The sequence below is a fragment of the Orbicella franksi genome, chromosome 7 (assembly GCF_964199315.1).
Source record: "Orbicella franksi chromosome 7, jaOrbFran1.1, whole genome shotgun sequence".
In the NCBI taxonomy this organism is placed as follows: domain Eukaryota; kingdom Metazoa; phylum Cnidaria; class Anthozoa; order Scleractinia; family Merulinidae; genus Orbicella; species Orbicella franksi.
Window position 1 is genome coordinate 22,548,825 of NC_138151.1, and position 20,279 is coordinate 22,569,103.

Genomic DNA, 20,279 nt, shown 5'->3' on the forward strand with positions numbered 1-20,279 from the left:
AATAATATTACTTGTAATGCATCAAATTTTTTTCGCTTTCACGCGATTGGTCTAAACGCGTCACGCGACTAAACACGCCCCAGCTAAACCTGGGGAATATCCGAGTCATACTCCCCAATTTTGAAAAGATCCCACGTGTTACGAAGAATATTTGAAGCATAATAAACACAATAGCCTCAGTTTGCGTGAAAATATGCTGAGATGTTTGTTCGTGGATATTATTGGTTCTTCAAAGCTCACAGTTTTCCTCGAACTTCGCTCTTGGTAAACTGTTGTCTTCTCGGAACAGATAATGCCTACGAATAAATATTTTCGAGCCACATGGAGACTATTGTTCATATATCTTTTAATTTACATACAACTGACCTACAAATGTGACGTTAAGGGCGGCTCTTTCTCCAGGCCCAAAATCGTTATAAGGTACACACACGTATGATCCATTATGTTCTGCTAGTGCGCGTGTGATGTTATGGACACCAGTGGATGCATTAGACACTAGGATACCATTGTGATAAATATTATATGCAGTAACAGGTGGGTTGGCATTTGCGGTACAATTCAAGATGACTGACGAGTTAATTACTCCAACGTTATCTGGAATTGTTGCTTCCAGCTTGGTGTCATACGGTTTATCTGCAAAAGAACATAATTCGGTTTAAATTCAAAAAAGGAAAAATAAAAAATGATAGGATTATTCGGTTTTCTGGAGTTGTTGGGTACTAACAGCTGGTTTTCACATGACGTCACCAAAATTCGAACTACAAAACTATTGATCTTTCTGAGATTTTACTTAAATGATGTATAAGAGCAGCTGGAAACTAATATTCATACAAATTTTCCCTCTGAATGGGTTCTTGGTTTTGTGATACACTACGCTTGAATTTCTAAGCTTTTGCGTGACGCGGCATTTACATGACGGCCTAGGGAGCTGTCATGATGGTTAAAAAAGTGACTTATTTCGGGGAACTTGGCTATCTGAACAGTTCATGTCTTAGAAAAAGTATTATTTTAATGTTTTAGAGTTCCTCGAGGGATAAATTTACGCCTTTGTAGCAAAACTCAGTGACAGATGTTTCTGTTGGTTTCCGGCCGCCATGTTGGTGCCCATACGGATGGGCACCAGCATTGCGTCTCCATACAAATCTCTATAAATTTGGGTAAAAAATTTCCCCGCATATCTCGCATAAGAAAAATTGCTGTGACCAGAATTTTGGCGAGAGTCTTTGCATATTTACCTTCTTTCATTTCCCAGATTCTGGACTTTATCTATTGACAGTTTTGATTTTTATTTTGATCTATTTTGAATTGCGTGACACTGAAAACCAGTAATACGGTCAACCTCTCTGTGCAGCTGTAAGGCCTTTGCTCATTTCACCTTTGATCATGTGTAATTTGGTACAGTTTGACTGATTGATGGAATAGTTATTCAAACCCTGCTGCTACTTGACTTCTGGTGTTAGAAGGAAGCGTGATTTTAGTTACATTGTATAAGTTGTCAATGATGATTCCAGTAAATGGAGTATTATTTCATTATTGGTCAATCTATCATCACCATTTGTTGACTACTGATTAAGCCAGATTTTTCAACGTTTTCTCTCCTCATTCCCAAATTCCAAACAGTAAGAGCTAGTCATGCTGGTCTATGAATTAGTTCGAAGTGTTTTTGTGTTAAAATAACCTACAAGTACATTCGACAGTCATTGATTCGACTTGTTGCTCTGCTTATTCTCACAATTATCAGTCCACAAAATACGGGAGAAATTAGGTATGATCAGTCTTACTAGTTGTAGGAGGCGCGGTGGCCTCATGATTAGTGCGCTCGACTCCCAAGTGAGTGACCCTGGCCGGGGACATTGTGTTGTGTTCTTGGGCAAGACACTTACCTCTCACGGAGCCACTCCCCACCCTGGTGTATAAATGGGTACCGGCGAATTTAATGCTGGGAGTAACCCTGCGACGGACAAGCATCCCATCAAGGGGGGAGTAGAAATACTCCTAGTCGCTTCATGCTACGGAAACCGGGATAAGCTCCGGCCTGATGAGCCACTTGGCTCGTATGCAGACTTTACCCTTTTTAGTCTTACTAGTTAGACTGGTATGTAACAGATTTGTGTACTCACGTAACACGTGCAGAACAGCAGCAGCAGTATCAGGCAGTCCAAGTCCATTCTTAGCTTCACACACGTACGTTCCTGTATCATGTCGACTCACATTCTGTAAAACAAGCTTTTGACCTGATGGAAATACCCTACTGCTGTCTCCAAGCTTAGTCCAGGAGATGTGAGGCACCAAATGCTCAAATGGTGGATAAGAAGTACCATTACAGAAAAATGACACACTTGCACTTTCGTTGACTGTCATGTTCCGTGGAAAGTGAATGATAGAGAAAGCACCTGCGGAAGGGAATTTTGAGAATAATGTTACACATGTACTTCAAACCAAGCTACCAGGTTCTTTCTGCTCCCCTTAGAGCTTGAAGACCTCGGTAACAATGTTCCACCGAACCTCCTCACTTAAAAATATCATAAATAATATTAGTACCATCTGAGTATTTCTGAGTGTTACTCACCACTCACGTAAACGTTGACAGAGCTATTGCTGCCAGTCCCAAGGAAGTTGATTGGCACACAAAGATATCTCCCCGCATCATAGTATCTGGCTCTCTGAATCACGTATGTTCCTGTAAGACTGGTTCTGAGGTAGACGCCGTCACGATAAAACTGGTATTGACTGGGCGGAGGGTTGGCATCGGTCACGCAAGACAGTGCAATGCGACCGTTTCCACTGACTACTGCATTCACTTTATCGGTGGTTAATTTTGTAGAGGAAGGTTTATCTTAAAGAAAATAGTTTTTAAAAACATAAAGACTTAGAAAGACATAGAATATAACATTTCCTGTCGGAAACGTGTAATTTGGCAATGCTGCTCCCAAAACGCTGATCTTAACTCATAGTTTAAAGCTGTCGACAAAAAACAAAATTAAATACCTGAAACCCAGCAAACAGAGAAGATGGCCAAAATGGAACATGATTTTAACGATTACATTTGTCAAGTGCCAATGAAATATCAACCATAAGTTCATTTGTACGACCTATGTATGATTTACAATGTTGAGATATGATGCTTGTTGTTTCTTTCTGGTTGGAAGTGTGTGCTTGATGAAACAACGGTAAGGGACCGGATCACATAGTACTTTTAAATAAAGTGTTTCACATTCTTAAGATACACTTTTTAGGTTTGCTTAAAGGTCAGCGAGGGATGAAACCAACTTACAATGTACTTCAAGAAATGCTAACTTAGATACGGGATTTCCAACTCCATTGTCGGCGACACATCTGTATTTCCCGCGGTGTGACCGGTCAGCAGCTAAGATGAGTAAATTATTCCCAGAAGCCACTGTTTTGCCATCTCGCACTCTTATCCATGACAGTTTTACTGTTGGTCTGCCTGTGGCGTTACAGTACATTGTGACATTTCTTCTTTCTTGTTCCAAAACGGTAACGTTTTGGGGAACGTTGTCAAACACTGGTGAAACTGGAAAAAACAAAAAAATATTAATAGCTCGAGCTATCATTGGCTACTTCTAGGTCAGATTACATCAAAAAACGAACTGTTTTTTTTTTTTTACTTTGAAGAGAGTTTTATTAACAGATTGCATTAAAGATACGGAATCATGGCAAGGAAACAAACACATTGGCGAATTAAGAGGAACTGAAGCGGATATTGTATAGTAGAATATAGATTTCCTCACCGTATGGAAATAAAAGCTAATTAGAACGGTACAAGTATCAAGTATATTTTGTGTGGTTTTACACAAGCACCTGAGCACATGAAAAGTTAGCTTACAATTGTCTATCTCGACTGTGGCCGAAGCAGAAACATTCTCCCCACGCACGCTCACAGCCGTGCATCGGTAGGTTCCAAAGTCCGATTTTTCAGCATTTTGTACTCTCAGTGATTTTCCTGTGGAATAGACTTTGCTGTTGTCGCCAATTTTTGTCCACGTTATGATTGGAGGTGGATTTCCTGTCGCATCACAGAAGATGTCAAAACTGTCTGTTTCATTGACGAGCTGATAACCAGGAAGAATGGAATGGATATGTGGGGATTCTGTAGAGGATATAAATATACGATACAAATTAACCTCTCAGGAACAAGTAATCCTCGTTCCAATTCAGGTATCGAACAGCACTCTTTCAAAAAAAAAAAAAAAGGGGACGTATTCTGACAAAAGTGCAATTTAAAATTCAATTACAAGACGGTATAGTGGTTTCATCTTATTGTCAGGGTAAGAGTTTTTGTTGTTATGAATAACAACACAATGCGTAGTAATCTTTAGAATTAAAAGAAAAGTTCTTGCTCAGATAACAATGCTAAATCTCTGCTTTATGACCAATCAACAACCACGCACTAATTGCTAACTAAAAGTAGTATAAATTTACTAGCGTTTTATCACGAATGCATGACGAATGAACCATCCTCGTTATGGAAGTGTTTAGTGGAGTACGGCGCCACAACTCACCATAAAGATAAAGGGTAACATTCACTTCCTCTGCAGATGCAGCATTGGAGCAATTACAAGTGTATTTTCCTTGATTGGCCGCTGTGAAGTTTCGAATAACATAAACACTTTCATTGATGTTGACCAAGGAACCCTCATGATAAATTCGACAAACTGGTTTGGGGTAGCCATCAGAAGAGCACCATATCCCAACAGCTTCACCAAGAGCGGCAACATTGCTAGACACATTGGTTCTAATGGCAGTATTCGTCGGGATTCCTGTAGGGAAAATCACTGCTTTAGTAACCTAGATGAGCTTAGATGAATTGCAATGGAGCCGGTTAAGAAAGGAAAGTTCGGCAAAGATGGAAAAGAGTTGGAGAAAAGAGGTTTGAGCTATTAAGACGAAATCCGATAGAAAATCGAGCAATTTCAGTTTTAAGTGGACGAAACTTTGTAGCAGAATAATTTTAAGTGTATAACAGGCCTTTTTACATTTTCTAACGACTAAAGATATAAATAGTTGCCTGAAATAACACCAAAGTTCAGTGAAATGTGCAAACACAGATAATTTTTCATCACCAGTTTCATTTCACCAGTACTTTCAAGTGTTTCATGCGAACTTCAAAATTTGTTTTCGACCTTTGGTATTGCTAGAAATGATTTCTTTTGAGAAGATATTTAAAGCAGTCACACAGAGGTTTGCAATATGATGTCAATAATCTCGGTACAAAATTTTTGTCCACTTGTTACTCGAACGTCTGGTGGATTCCCTCTTAATGATCGAAGAAGCAATTATTTTAACTGCAGATAAATGCGAAGGGATAAACTCATCACTCATTAGAGCAAATAAAGAGAAATACGTGCTGTTAAAAATGGCTCCTTAATTCCAAACCTGCAAGTTTTTATGTGGTAGTATATGAAGTGCTTGCAATAGAACCTGAAACCGAGGTAAAACCTTCACAAGGTAGTAAAGAGATCCAAACTACCAACCTACAACGTTAAGCAGCGTTGCTCTCGTGTCGTTTGCCACAGTGTTAGTCGCAAAACACTCATAGCTTCCACCATCTGCAGGGGAGATGTTGACTAGAGTGATGTTACCAGTGGATTGACTATCCTGAAGAACCCGTCCATTTTTCTTCCATACAACACGTGGTGTGGGCCGACCAATCACTGTGCACACCAACGTTACGTCATTACCAAGCTCGGTTGTGTGATTGGGAGAAATCCACAAGATACTGGGTGGAACTGGAAAGAAAAATTACATAATTTGGAACTAAACAAGGTGGAACGAGCGAGGTGAATGCAGGTCTATACGGTCAAGGAAGAAAAAGAAATCTATAGACGCAAACGTCTGAAAAAAATCTTCACGCAAACGTCTGAGAACAATCCTTGAGTAGCGGATCGTCAAGATAACAAATTTTTCATCCTAATTTAAAAAAAAAGAAAAAAAACCTTTACACACTCCGTAACCCTGAAATAAGGTACACTGCTGTATCGAGAGCCGGATTAGCGCCGAATTCAAGGGGGATCACTAGGGATAGATTACAGAAACTGAAAAGTTTATAAAATAGGATTCTTCGGAATCAAAGCGTCCCTATTAATACTTTAGTTGCAGTCCAGTTCCTTTCGGCGATTACAAGAAGAAGTGTCAGTTATTTGTCGATGCAGCCAAAAAATAATATCTGTGGGTTAGGTGAGTTATATTGACATATTAAAGTTGATAGGTGCTGCAACATTGAAAGATAAGAGTATTGTTATGATTATTGAAAAGTACGCCAGAGATCAAGATTTCATAATTGTTGGTGGTCTTACCTAACGTTTCAGCCGTTGTTGTACACTTTGTGTTTTCCTGAAACTCGACGTCATCGATAGCGATATCACTGAATGCAGTACTACCAACAACACCTTCAAACGTTACCTGCAGCACAATAACACCAGAATAGGTATGTATGTCAAAGGTTTTCGTCATCCACACTGATAGAGTTTTCTCAAACAAACCTGAAGAGGAACAAATTCCTAATGGTATGAGAAGTGCATTATTGCTCCCTATTCAGTCCAGTGACGGCCATTTATCTCTTCAACGACGCCCGTTTTATTCGCCCTGGTTAACACCCTCACTCCAATCCTGTTATTTGATTTAAGAACGTTGGGAGAAACAAATTTATCGTACCTTATACGTGCCATCAAAATAAAGGGGCACCGTCGCTTTGTACCAACTGTTTCCTTGGTTGCCTGACAGCTGCCACAAAACCTGATCTCCAACCTTTACTCTGAGGCTACCAATTGAATGTCCATAGAGATGATAGTAGAAAACCATGCACGTGGCGTTTCCGTTGCTTTGTATGTATGGTGACACGAGTCTAGCAGTTTCTCCCCTGCTTCGTCCTGATGCTTCTATGTAGAAGTACAGTCCTGCAATGAAACAAAGAATGGTCGTTATTTTGTTTAGTGAAAACCGATGAGCCCTTGTTCTGTAACCCTTTAAGCTCCTTTATTGGATGCACTCTGAGAAAAATTTAAAGTCGTGTTTAGGAAAACACCGAGGGGAAATAACAGGATCAACATTGAAGACATCACAAAAGATCGTGACAAATGACATGATTTGTAATGAAAAAAGGTGTTATCTAGAATATGGCAGTAGAAGCAAGTGGCCCTTACCGGCCCCTGAGGTGTGATCCCGTGACGGTCCCGTGTCACGTGATGGAGTTGGACCAAATTTCCTAGTCCATGTAAAGTCCTGGCTTCCAGGCCCATTTTCCCAGCCACAATACCAGATGTCAAAATTGCAACTTGCATCTGCGAAGAGAGTTTTACGCCTCTTAGTTTTTAACATTTGTTAGTTTGGTCTAAATTGGTCAAAATGTGACAGTGAAAAAAGTGTCAAACAGCCACCAATAAAATCACAGTTAATATAACGTGAGATTCCGTAAAATAAAAATGAAGTTTTACTTATTTGCCGATGTAATTAAGATTTCCAACGATTTTCCCTTACCCTTTGCATCCACAGTGTAGTTAAAGTCACAAATGACTCCAGCATCCTCAGTATGATCACAGTCACTGTTTCCCCAGCCGAAATGTGGACAAGCTGCAAGCGTGTTCTCATTCCCTGTACAGTTGACTTCGTCAAGCCATATTGGCCCATCCTGAGCACCGCCAAAAGTGGACTGGGACGTAAATGCAACAGCTTTAGGGTATCCCAACATACGGCACACCACATGGGCATCATTCATGTCCCATTGATCATCACAGACCGTACCCCACTGGCCATTGTAGTAAAGAGTAACACGACCTTGATTTGGGTAACCTCCTCCGTCCAATAACTCAACGTGTATCACTGTGAAGAAATGGCAAATCCTTATAAGAACTGTTACCAACAGCGCGCTTATGGCCTTTGTTGAACCCGTAGATTATGTCTATCATAAAAAGACTAAGGCCAGCATATAACTAAAATAGGTGAGCCAATTCGCAAAATAATGTTCCGAAGCATTGGACCTTGGACCAGATTAAGGTTGTTTTAGTTTTACAGCTAAAAATAAACGTAATTTAAGCATGCCAGTAGTGCTTTCAATCTTCATTCTTTTCCAGAGCACATTCTTACAATGTAAACCGAGACATTGACTTCTTCTACTGACCTTTCTTTCGTTGTTTGATTTCTTTTATTTCTACTCGTTGCGTGTATGAGCTAACTTCCATCAAGACCGAAAGAGCATCGTTCTAGCGACGCTAAATCGTTCTGTCAAAATCTTCGGCCTATAATTATTCTCCCGAGCGTTGCTGCCATCATGCTTGATATAAAAACTATATTAGTGGAAAAAAAAAATTGTTAATAAATGATCGTAATATATTTTTTTTTTTTACCTGGATCTTTCTCCTTACAAATCACAGCAGCATCTTCATTGTGGCCGCAATTATGTGATCCCCATCCCCTGAATGAACAAGAAGCAATAGAAGTCTCGTAACCACTGCACCACAAGTCATCGAGCCAAATTTTCTGACTGGAGTTTCCAGCACCGAATCTTCCTTTGACTTCAGCAGAGGCAGCTCCGGGGAAACCCGCCATTCGGCAAATGACTCCTGCATCTCGTATATCGAAGTAATCATTACACACAGTTCCCCATTCACCATTGTACAAGACTTCCACACGACCTTCATGATCACGTGAGCCATTTACCAATCGAACTTGAACAGCTGGGGTGAAAAATTTTAAGGAGAAGTGAGAACTCGTTTCATGACATTTGTGAATGAAAGACAAAATTGACTCCCGAAAAGAGCAAACCAACTCAGCGCGAACAATGTTCACTCTCTTAAGATTTCACCACAGAAATCGTCACCTATAACTTGGAATATACACAGCGGAACTTACTTGGTGCTTGTGTAGGCTTGTTAGTGTCATTAACCACTGTTGATACGCTCTGATTGGCTGGTCTTGGTGAATCACTGCACAACACTCCGGCGTCCTCCAGATGATCGCAGTTGTGAACCAACCAACCATTGTGGCTGCATTCGCTAAGGGAACTCTCGTTTCCAATACAGTCAACATCGTCGAGCCAAATGGGCCCAGTTCCATAAAGATCAACGCCCTGCTCTGTGACACTGACACCAAATGAGATAGCAGTCCAAGCGTATTTGAAGCCAAGCATTTGACAAACTACAGCAGCGTCTTTAATATCCCAGTTGTCATCACAGACCGTGCCCCAAGTTCCATTGTGAAAAATCTCTACCCGGCCAAAATTATAATAACCATCACTCAATCGTACTATTGGAGCTGTTAGATAAAAAGAAAGTGATAATTATTCTCAACAATGTTAAACTGGTAATTGGGTTAAGGTTTAGTCCTTCTCTGTTCCTGCCGCAAGATTTCCAAGGACGTAACACGCCGATAAGCCTTCAGTTGTCGCCGGAAAATACCGAGTAGTGATGTCTTTGCGTTGTGCAGAGGTTGCACGCGCTCGTTCGCAGACATAACGGAGACGGTCCTTTTAATGGAGATAGGTGACTGTGCTTGAATGTTTCTCACTGAATGGTTCAATGTTTTGTTGCAATTGCATATTCCAATTTTGGTAAATGTTAAATTAATTGTCCAAACAGAGTTTCTTACCTAAACTAAACATAAATCAAACTGTACATGCGAAAAACAAAGTTGTCGCGTTTGCTTACCAGGTATTATGGTGGCTGATGGGGATGTAACGACCATCAATGAAGAAGAAGATGGAGAAAATACTGAAGAAGAGAAAGCTGTGAACGACCAAGATGACATTAAAGTAGCACTGTGAGTTAAATCAACTGCAGCTGGTGTAGATGACACTAGAATACTTGAACCCTGTAGGGATGGCGACGCTTGTGTCGCTGTTATCACACTGGAATGTTGTGAGTGTTTCTCTGTTGATGGGGTGTAGCATACTACTTCTACATCTTTTTCATGGTTGCACTTATTGATGCCCCAGCCACTGTGACCACATTCTGTTAAAGACTTCTCTTCTCCTGTACATGACAGATCACTTAACCAGATCGGACCAGTCCCCCCGGGATATTCAGTGCAACAACCGGCTGTCCAGGCGCCAGGGTAACCTAACATTCGACAAACAACTGACGCATCCGGGATATCCCAACCGTCATTGCATATAGTGCCCCAGAATCCACTTCGGTACACCTCTACTCTGCCCTTATTGGGAGTAATAACACCAACAAGACGGACATGTATCGGGGAATCTAAAGACCATAACAAAAACGAAAAAACATTCATCATCCAACACGGGGATGAAATATTAATCTCTGGTAAAGTTCAAAGAAAGGGAAAGCGTAACAACAATTTAACAAGAGATAACGCATGAAGAGAATTACCTACAGCGACAAATATGTTAGCCTGGACAATTTTTCGGGTCGGTTTAGATGGTGCAATACTTCTGCTTTTGAAACAAGAATTCCAATGAATTGTAATGAACATCTAGCTAGGGAGTTCTAAGGAGGTCAGAAGCATCCACGCCAGAAAGCGTGCAGGACACCGAATCACAGGAACGAAATTATTATCTACGAACTAGGAGTATCCCACCTTTTATTTCAAGCTCAACGACACTCTTCGGTGCCGCAAAGGAGCTGAGGAATGTACTTCGAAACCGGGTGGCATCAGTGTCTGTGATATTTTTTAACTGGAGCGTCATGTCATTTCCAGGAATGACATCAAAGGTGTCGTGATTTCCAATTTCCTGGTGAACTCCACTAGAGAACTGTTTAACGGCCATAATCTGCCATAGATTGCTGTAAAGGAACATCTCCCGTTCCAAGAGAATTAAAGAAAAGCGGTCAGCTCTGGATTTTTCTTCTGTAGATAATGATACTGTCCATTCCAGTGTGGCGGGTGAACCTCTGTGTACACCAGTGGATTGTTTGACGCTCCATGATAGAGTATCTACAAAAATAACACAAAATGAGGACTTTGAAGAAGCAAGGATTTGTCAAGAAAACACTCAGCTAAGACAACTAAGCTGCCCTCAGGGCATGGGGGTTTAAGGTTAAAAAGGCGATTAACGCCAAGTTTACATGTAACGGCAGGAAATGTTAACATAAACGCCAGTGAAAATATATACGGTTTACAGTGTTTTCCCTCTTAGCATGGTGCCTCTTGTTCAATAGTTAGTACTCTGACGGCTGTAGATTTCTTATAAAACGGTTCCATTATACTTTAGGTACACCTTACCTGATAAAGCGAACAGCGAAAACAACATCAAAACAGGCAGGGTATTTTCCATTTGATATCAAAGGATTTAACTTGAGGGTGACATATCAACCTGTATACTGTGGAAAAGTAGAGAAATGAACACAAAAAATTACCTGAAACTTAGCTCGGAAAATCTCTTTTGCTCTTCTAAGGAATCTTATTTTAGTGATGCTGGTTAAGCACTGATCTCTACTTACTAACAGATATCCTGTTCAGTCCTTCGCTTCATACACTCACAAGAGCTTCTGCCGGTAATTTTGGCACACATTCAAATATGGACGCACAATGAACTTCGAATTTCATCATAGAAATTTCAAGGAAGATTTCAGAGCGTGCTATAATTAAAACAATCGTGAATTTTACCGAACTCCTTGCGTTATAAAGCGTGAGTGACAAGCGAGAATTCTGTCACGCGCGTGACTCTTCACCACTCCTTCAACGCGCGTGATCCGCGCCTGATGCCCATCCGGCAGGTTTTAAATCATTTTAAGACATTTTTAAAAATAACTTGTTTTTGAATTTTTTCTAGGTGAAACCACATCATTGCTGTTCATAAAAAAGATCGCTTAATAAATAAACGTAAATTTTGTTCACTAGCGTAAATTTATGCTGAAACTACACCAGCGAAAGCGTAATAATACTCAAGTCATTGTTATTGTTAATTAGCTACTTACCTTAAATTTAAAATTTAGTTGTTACTTCTATTCTAAACGGTGACTTCTGATGATGTATGTCGAAACATTCGAAACGTCTAGTTAAATGAATTTTGTTTTCCAACATGCGCTTTATATTGTCATGTTTATCACCGCAGTTTGTGTGCTATTTCTTATTATACCCACGTTGTTATTGAAAATAGTGCTAAAGGTATATGAATATTTTATTTATTATAATTTTTGGCAGCATAAAAACTATACATTTTGCCGGTCGAGCATTCCAGGTGAAGCAATATCAAAGCTCTTTAGATTGCAAGTCAGTTTTGTGGCCAACGAGTATCGCCGAGAAGAGGAGCGAATATCAAGAGGAGTTGTAATTATTTAAGACACACAGAAGCCATATTATTGAAAAACTTACCCTAACAGGCAAAGCGTCTTGCCCAGAAGAAAATGTCTACGACGGAAGAAAGAAATTCATCGCATTTTTAGTAAGACCAAAGCCAAGGTGAAAACCTGTTCGCACATGGGTTACACCATACAGAGAGACCTCGCACAGAAACCTTCAACAAAAAACATTGTTTTTGTGAATAGAAACGGCCTTAACAAACGCTGCATGTACCGTTATCGTTGTCACGCTGCCGGAACTTTCTTAATAGCTTAATAAATGCAAACGATACAATAACACCACGGTCATGTTTTTATACTGGCAGTTTTTTCTTCACAGAAAAGGAAAACAAGTGAAAGCAAAAGAAGCCGACACCTGAGGGGAGAAAAAGTTTTTCAAATTATGTGCGTACAATGTTGTGCACGTTGTCCTTCATGTTTTAAAATACAGATCATTGTTTCTCCAAGCAGTCGCTATGTCATCTGAAAACGAAAAATTCGTTTTCTTTAATTTCGTACTACGAAACGTATGTTTACGAAGGTCAGTGTTAAATCTCACACTGACCTCAGTATGTTGTCTAGGTTGTTAGCACAGTTATTAACCTGGGGTGATATATTTTCCTATCGAAGACCACCTGTTTCAGGATTGTAAAATACATAACAAGAAAAAATACATTCGTCGCGCGAGAAATGTTCGTAAAACATATTAATTCGAAAATGGTCTAAACAACTCCTAGAATGGTCTAGAATACAAACTTCAGTAACGTACATAAGCCGGAAGATGACATCATTGTAGGACTCATTGTCAGTCCAAAAATTGTCAACATATCTACATTTCCTGTCGCTTACACAACACAAGCGACGTGATTCGAGCGTCTTGATCTTGCTTTTCTTTTCGCATCATTGAAAATTTTCAAACAATAGGTTTACTGGCTGTTATCTGACGTCAATATAGGAGCGCCGGGAAGCTGTTGTCATTAATACAAATATACAAAGAGTTCCGCTTGACTTCCTGTTAAAACGACTGTGTGAAAGTATGGAGGTTTATACCACTGCCTGGGTGCTATTACTCTTTTGTAACAAATTTGTTTTACTAGGTAAGTGGTTAAGGTCCTAGTTTTGTTTCAGTTGGAGTTGGATTGTGCGATCATGCGATCGAAAGGCATATTACGACTGTATCGTCCTCGGCGTTCGGTTGGATTCCATCTTCGTTTTAACTTACTTTGTTTGTTGGTCTAACGTAACGTTTTGTCGGATTTCAGATGGATTTCGCTGGTCTCATCATCAACAAGCAAGCCACGTAATGAACGTAGTTCTGGGCTCCGATGTTTCTCTTCCATGTGATTACGTATTGACTCCGCAAGAGCAGCAAGAAGCTAACATATTTCATCTGTTAACATGGACGCGAGAGCAGCCTTTCAACAGCGAGAACTGGGCTGGCTTGGCCGTCAAATCAACATTAACTGGGACTAAAGTTATCTACGATGATCCGCAACACATTTTTATTACGAACAACACTTTGCAAGTCACGAACGTGTCAGTTGAGGATGACACTCGCTATCAGTGTGCATTTCAAAGCAGTTTCTTCTCATCTCCAAGTACTATCGAACTAAACGTACAATGTAAGTATGCTACAACTTCCAAGTTTAATTTAAAATCATCATACCTTATAAATCGTGTTGGAGGCCCCGAGACGTTGGTCCAGTTGTCGGCCAGGTCTTGTTTGCGATTTCTATCTGATCATTATTATTCATACAATATTCAGTGAAATCGCACTCGAACATGCCATACGTGTTTGCTCAATACTGTGTTTATGTCGCGAGGGAGCAAACTCAATTTTGCATCACTGTACGAGCCACCGAATCGCAGTAACTGCTGTAACGTCGATTCGACGTTATTCCTTCCCGTGTCTTCAACACTGTTATTTGTCAAGATTTGTATTTGCAAAAATACGGTTGTCAACAATGATATTATTCACACAGACATCTTGTCAAAGGTGACGAAAATCTTATGAAAACTGCATATAAATTAGATAGATATTGACGGCTAATGAACGGTACCTCGCCTAAAACACACAGATTGGCTTTATTCCGGCAGACGAATGGACGTTTTTTCCTAGTATTTCTTGTCTAATAACGAGCTAATAACAAACGCTGATTCGTTTTTCTTTGGTCTTTACATTTAAATAAAGTGTATTTCGAGATTTGATCTTTCTATTAATGCACGCTGATGTTGCAAATGTTTTGCAGAACTGATCAAATTTGCGGATGTAGATTGTCAAGATTTGTTTCCTAAACGGGAAATGCTGGAGATGCCTTGTTCAATATACGTCTAGATGAAACAGTTACGCATTTGGCGCTAATATGTGATATCTGAAGTAATGAATTATTCAAACTTCAAATATTAATTCTTAAAAAAATCGACATTATGAAATTCACCTCTGCTTTGTTTCGATCTATTCTTCTGCTCCATTTTCGCGTTATTCAAAGTGTCTTACTCGTTTGTATTATTCGCGGTAGGAAGAACTCATTTTTTATGAATAAAAACAACAGCTGAAAATATCCAGTTAAGTACACACAGAAAACGTCAAATTTGAAATAAGCAGGTAGACATCTATGACGTATGTTCAAAGTAGAGAAGCAAATTTTGTTGACATAAACCTTTAGGAGATGTGACCAGATATTTTATTCCTTTTGTTTAAGACAAAGGTAAACCATACATGTATTTACAGTGAACTCCTTTCCTTCAAATTGTTTGAATTTTAATGAATGAATGAATTTTTAAAAATATAGTGTAATGTGTCAGGTGAAGAGATCCCAGAAATATTAAACAATGTATGATATATTTTTCTAACCGTCTTTAATTAATACCTTTTGGTGGTCAGAAAATATTTCTTGTCAAGTGTCGAAGAAATAGACAACAAAATGATATTACTGAAAAGTTCTGCCGGAAAGAAATGACCCTCATTACTTTCGAGTAGTTAAAACGTATAGAGAATGTTTAATTTGAGACAGAAGACTGTGGCACATATGAAAACATGGATATGGACCAACGTGTTGTTTACTTTATGAAAATATGTTTGCTAGGGAGGTTTTGAACTACAATTTTAAGGAATAGATCTTTGTCCTTAGCGGTTCAGATTCTTCTTAATTTACGGTATTAGAGAGCTAAGTGATCAGAAAGTTGGAGTTGATTATGTTAGCCGCTGAAGGGAGTTGTTGACAACATGTAGTTTAAAACTGACATTGTTATCGCCACAGTGTTTCAGGAAGTCAAGTTGCATGTGTGTTTGATGTCCGCTTGTTTGAAAAGTTTTTAAATTCTGGGTGTTGTTATGCTTGGATCTTTACAGCATCAAAAAACTGTTCCCATTGCTCTTTTTAAAATTCTCTTATTTCACACTGAATGCATTACTCAGTTTTCATGTAATATCAAATATTTTTCACGAGATTTATCCTTTTTATCTTTTGATGAGGACCTCCTCATTCTCAAGATGGTTGGCCCTCATACAGTAACAATTATAGGTACCTGAATTAAAGTAGCGAACTCCCTAACGTTGTGACCCTCCGGAAGTAGCGATGGAAATGGCTGCTAAATCTTAAAGCAAAAAGATTCGCTACTTTTGGAACTCAGTTGAGTAAAGGGTACCAAAACTGTTCAGCGCAACATACAGTGGTGTATTTGAGGTGACACCCAGTACCCTATAGCTGGGGATTACTGGTAACACACCTGCCCCAGCAAGCGGTCATTATTTTGGTCTTTATGTTGTAGATTATAGAATTAAATTCCTTACCATTTATTATCATTTTGTAGATAAACCGACAGAAACCCAACTCAGCAGTTCCGTGGAACCGGTCGAGGAAGGGAAACCATTATTGATCACGTGTACAGCACGTGCAAACCCCTCCGCCGAATATAAATTTTATCGTGACGGTCAACTGGTCAGTTCGTCCAGTACAGGCGTCCTTACATTTGTCAGCGTCAAGAACGAAGACCAAGGAATTTATCGCTGTGTTCCTTACAATCAACTTGGTGAAGGCCCTGAGGCTAGTATTACTGTTACTATTGAAGGTAAGCAAATTTACCATGCACCAGTGACTTGATATTGAGACCCTTTGTATGTTATTACTTCAAAGATTTCTGTACTTGTAGACCTTGTAGTCTGTTTCATGCATAGTTATATTTGAAGACCATGCGACTTCTGGCTCATAGCTTGATAACATTTAGTAATAAAAGCTATGTTTCCACTACGTTAGGGTCAGCCTGAAGGAAACAGTCTTCTGAGTTTTTAACTTTTATGGGTAAACTAACATGGGCTTTATGATGCTAACACAGAAATCTCGTAGGCAGGGGAAGCTGACTGTAATTTAAAGTATACACATGTACGATATTCCAAGATCTTGTGCCACTGTAGTGTTGATATACCGCTGAGGACCTAAGTAGCTCTCACATTGCCTGTTCCGTCGGTCATGAGGGATTCCGTTATTTGGTTTAACCGTGCTTTTCCACTTCTTTGGTAATCTTGGACTGAATCAACTGGCAAATTTATTGACTCTGCAAAAAAATATAATAACGTCTAAAATTGATGTTTTCTTGTGTGATAGATGAAGAGAAGTTTCCTGTTTGGGCGTACGGTGCCATTGGTGGATTTGTTTTGTTGGTGGTGTCAATTGCCTTACTTATAGCTTTCTGTCGCACCAGAAAACAGGACAAACCAGGTATGATGCTGGAGATGTAGGTTATTACTCGACAGTTAGTCACTTAGCACGATATGAGTCTGTCACTAGTCAGGAGCCTGTCAAAAGTGAATTAGGTCAAGGACTAGGTTCAGGCTGACGATCCGAAGAATTGGAGAATTAACTAAGATATTTGCAAATTAAACAGCCGTGTGGTCCTACAAAGTGTCTTAAACTGTCCACACTATCCTTCTTGAACTAAAATTATTATACATGTACGGTAAGTAATCATACTTTATCGGAATTTTCTTGCATCTGTCACATGTCAAACGTTGCATGACTGATAGTCTGTTTGTTATGTTAATCTCTTAACACAGATAAAAGAGGAAACAGACCAGGGGGTAAAACTGCAAGGTAAGATGTGCTTTTCAATCTCTGGGAGGCAAGTCAACTCCTATTTTCGTTAGTGAAGGGCTTTCTTGATAACATTTTGCGCCGGGTTAAGGAGTAGTTCCTTCGCGTTACTAACACTTGCCTGTGGGGCAAGGAACGCGGGCTCACAAAACGGCTGGAATTCGAGCCTGAAGCAAAAGTCGATTGCCAAAATTCAAAACAAGCGGAAAACAACTCAGGATTAGTGCTTGAAGTCAAACTCAGATTACGATGCAGAATTAAACACCGGTGCTCAGCAAACTGCACGTTATTTTCGATCTTCAGTAAAACCTTCTCTTCTGCTGCTGTTTTACATAGAAAATGGCGTTTTAAATAAATTGTTTCTTCAATTTTAAAGGCACGGAGATGCAACAGGCGCTCATATTGGTCCTTCTTTTTACGGAGAACAAACAAATGGGCGACGGGAGGTAAGGAATATGTGCAGACATAGGTACTCTGGTGTAAATTGATGTGTTATAGTTACTGTACGTTTTTATACTGTGATTTTTAGATTACCACATGGTGGAATGACGTCCTGTTTAGTCATAATGAGATAAGCGATTACGAATTTTATAAAGTGACAATTGGTGCCAGAAGGTAACGAGGAGTCGAAAGAACTCATCAAAATCAATTATTACTACAACTCTTCAAAAGCTTTACCATACTGACCAAGAGAACATTTAAACAAAATATGCCGCTACATATAGGGACAATGAAATTGTAAACTACAGTAGTTAAGGAAGTTGGCCTTTTTTTTTACAGAATTTATTTTGTTGCTGCTTTTCAGTTTTGCACCTGGGAGCTGCTCCTTAAATCGAATAGCAATTTTGTTTTTTCTTTTCATAGATTGGTCACCTGAACGCCGCTTTAAGCTATAGTGACGTCAGAATGAGTCGCGAGGTGAGTTTTGACATGGCGCTATTTCTTCTTTCTATGATCTAATATGAACGTGCGAGCGTAAGCCACAAGTCAAGTGTGCAAGAGTGCAACAGAAAACGTATAATATAACAAGGCCAATTATTTTTATAAAATTTAACGCCCTGGACAGTGTTTATAAAATAGCCTTCAGGATCATCTTAATTTATAACAACTGCTTGTTTCGGTCTTCACGTCTTGTGTCTGAAAAACAGCTACATATTCATGTTGGTTCGAGTAAATAAATTATTTATTTACTCGAACCACATTGTTTTTATTAGTGCCCCACTCAAGATTGTTTCTATAATTGTAGAAGATGGGAAAATGGATACTTCATAATTTCATAATTTTGAGTTGTTTAAAAATTAACAACAATAATGAATCATTTTTTTCCCATCCAGATTCCAGTCGCATTGAAAGGTGCTTTGAGTGCTAATGACGTCAGAGTGGCAGAGGTGAGTGTGGAAAAAGCAAAATAATATCAAATGATGATGGCTATTAACATAAGGTCACTGCGAATCATCGAGGTCAGTAACTTATACAAACATTTCATCCACACGAGTCTGGCGATAGTTTATGCCCGTCCACACTTTGATAAGCAGATTCATAAGCACGGACGTCTTGGTTTAAGATTGACATTGAGCATGCGCAAATTACTTGATGTCACGTCAGCGTTTTTAAGTGTATCCGTTAATGATAGCCACACGAGATGTCATCATCATCACAGTCCTCATCGCGCCGTCGGACGCATAAGGCCTTGCACGAGAAGATGTAAGCAGAGATAATTCTCATTTTGGAGAGCGTTTTAACTACGTTTTAACTTTTTACGTGAACGCAAGGCGTAAACCGATGACAAATGTAATTTGTGATAATCCCAAATTAGCATAAATTACCATTTTGCCGGCACGGAGCCGAGAGTTGGGGGCGGGTTCGAGCTGTGCAGTGTTCAGCGGGATTAGATTAGTTGCCGTTAGCAGGGTGAGACATTCTACGGTCAGCCTTCACCGTGTACAGTTGTAAAGTTTCTTTTCCTTTTCTTGGTTATGCACGAACGTTACTTTACGATCGTTTATATCTCTTTAGTGCTGTCATTTTATTACATCACTGTAATTTACTTCATTTGGGTACACTAAGTTTAATTAGGATACCCTAAAACCCCAAGGGTGGCACCACTACCTTGGTCGTGGGCACCCGTTCCCTTATTTTTTCCACCTGCTGGTTTCGCGGGGTTTTCGTGTCTGGCCTTGGTGCACTTAGTTTTCGAATCTTTGTAAGATCTGTTGATCCTGAATAAACAGCACGGTGGCTTGGCTGTCCAACGCGCCCAATTTAATCACGACGTATGTCCGGACGAGTAGTGGAGACAAAATAACTCGAGGTAAACGTATGTGTGGACGGGGCCACTGATAAGATGCACGATGAATGATTAAACTTACGCAATATTTATTAAACGTATTTGTTCTTCCAAATCAGAATGGCACAATAAAAGATGCTTATCCAACTCGGTCAGTTATTCAACTGATTGAAGTCAAGGGAAATATGGACTCGACAATATGACCCGGACGACACACTCAAGTTGTCGAGGATTGAAGCAATGACGTGAAGATCGACATGGAGCGGCCTTCGTCTTATTTATTCGTTGGTGATCACCAACTCAAACTTTCAAGGCTAATTCCTTGTCAATATTTTGTATTGAAACAATATTTGTTCGTGTCCCAGTTGAACGCTGCATGTTTTTGTTTTAAAGTTTCACTGAAGAAAAAAATAGCTTTTACTTTTATATTTAGAGCAAATTTTAAACACAGATCAATGTCGTGATTAGTTTGTAAATAGGATCATAGTTAAGGATGAAACAGTTTAACGACATGGAACATTCCTTGCAGTTTAATTTTCACCGAGGAGTCGCAGAATGTTTTACTATTAAACTTTTTTTTCAAGAGTTGTTGGTGTTACTGGTATTAACTACAATAAGTTACTACTGGAAAGGCACGAGGCCTTT

General features: G+C 39.5%; 2 protein-coding genes across 6 annotated transcripts in view; one reads left to right on the forward strand and one right to left on the reverse strand.

Moving 5' to 3' along the window:
• LOC145492248 (uncharacterized) overlaps positions 1 to 14,003 on the reverse strand; it is a 15,754-nt gene extending 1,751 nt beyond the window's left edge. The window contains exons 1-18 of one of the 5 annotated variants that reach the window (XM_081471616.1): positions 13,924 to 13,984; positions 12,292 to 12,327; positions 11,200 to 11,297; positions 10,555 to 10,911; positions 9,663 to 10,214; positions 8,869 to 9,270; positions 8,364 to 8,693; positions 7,498 to 7,839; positions 7,164 to 7,301; positions 6,676 to 6,917; positions 6,318 to 6,423; positions 5,496 to 5,750; positions 4,524 to 4,781; positions 3,848 to 4,111; positions 3,275 to 3,535; positions 2,570 to 2,836; positions 2,121 to 2,393; positions 367 to 633 (exon numbers count right to left, since the gene is read on the reverse strand). In XM_081471616.1, the coding sequence (XP_081327742.1) occupies positions 367 to 633; positions 2,121 to 2,393; positions 2,570 to 2,836; positions 3,275 to 3,535; positions 3,848 to 4,111; positions 4,524 to 4,781; positions 5,496 to 5,750; positions 6,318 to 6,423; positions 6,676 to 6,917; positions 7,164 to 7,301; positions 7,498 to 7,839; positions 8,364 to 8,693; positions 8,869 to 9,270; positions 9,663 to 10,214; positions 10,555 to 10,911; positions 11,200 to 11,251 (4,366 nt within the window). In that variant the 5' untranslated portion in view covers positions 11,252 to 11,297; positions 12,292 to 12,327; positions 13,924 to 13,984. Of the gene's footprint in view, positions 1 to 366; positions 634 to 655; positions 727 to 1,332; positions 2,394 to 2,569; positions 2,837 to 3,274; positions 3,536 to 3,847; positions 4,112 to 4,523; positions 4,782 to 5,495; positions 5,751 to 6,317; positions 6,424 to 6,675; positions 6,918 to 7,163; positions 7,302 to 7,497; positions 7,840 to 8,363; positions 8,694 to 8,868; positions 9,271 to 9,662; positions 10,215 to 10,554; positions 10,912 to 11,199; positions 11,867 to 12,291; positions 12,328 to 13,923 lie in introns of those variants that run through there. The other 4 variants (XM_081471617.1, XM_081471615.1, XR_014049964.1 and 1 more) reach the window with 4 other exon arrangements.
• On the forward strand, positions 13,009 to 20,217 carry LOC145492380 (putative oxidoreductase PXDNL). The gene is made up of 9 exons (XM_081471827.1): positions 13,009 to 13,354; positions 13,520 to 13,879; positions 16,071 to 16,328; positions 16,862 to 16,975; positions 17,311 to 17,347; positions 17,724 to 17,793; positions 18,212 to 18,265; positions 18,682 to 18,735; positions 19,754 to 20,217. The coding sequence occupies exons 1-9, from the start codon at positions 13,294 to 13,296 to the stop codon at positions 19,835 to 19,837; spliced, it is 1,092 nt and encodes a 363-aa protein (XP_081327953.1). The 5' UTR covers positions 13,009 to 13,293; the 3' UTR covers positions 19,838 to 20,217.
• Positions 20,218 to 20,279: the final 62 nt, after the last annotated feature.

Bases quoted from the DNA above. Each gene is read 5' to 3' on its own strand.
- LOC145492380 (XM_081471827.1), top strand. From the start codon at position 13,294: ATGGAGGTTTATACCACTGCCTGGGTGCTATTACTCTTTTGTAACAAA. The intron at 16,329-16,861 runs GTAAGCAAATTT...CTTGTGTGATAG, and splicing joins TATTACTGTTACTATTGAAG to ATGAAGAGAAGTTTCCTGTT. The intron at 18,736-19,753 runs GTGAGTGTGGAA...CTTCCAAATCAG, and splicing joins ATGACGTCAGAGTGGCAGAG to AATGGCACAATAAAAGATGC.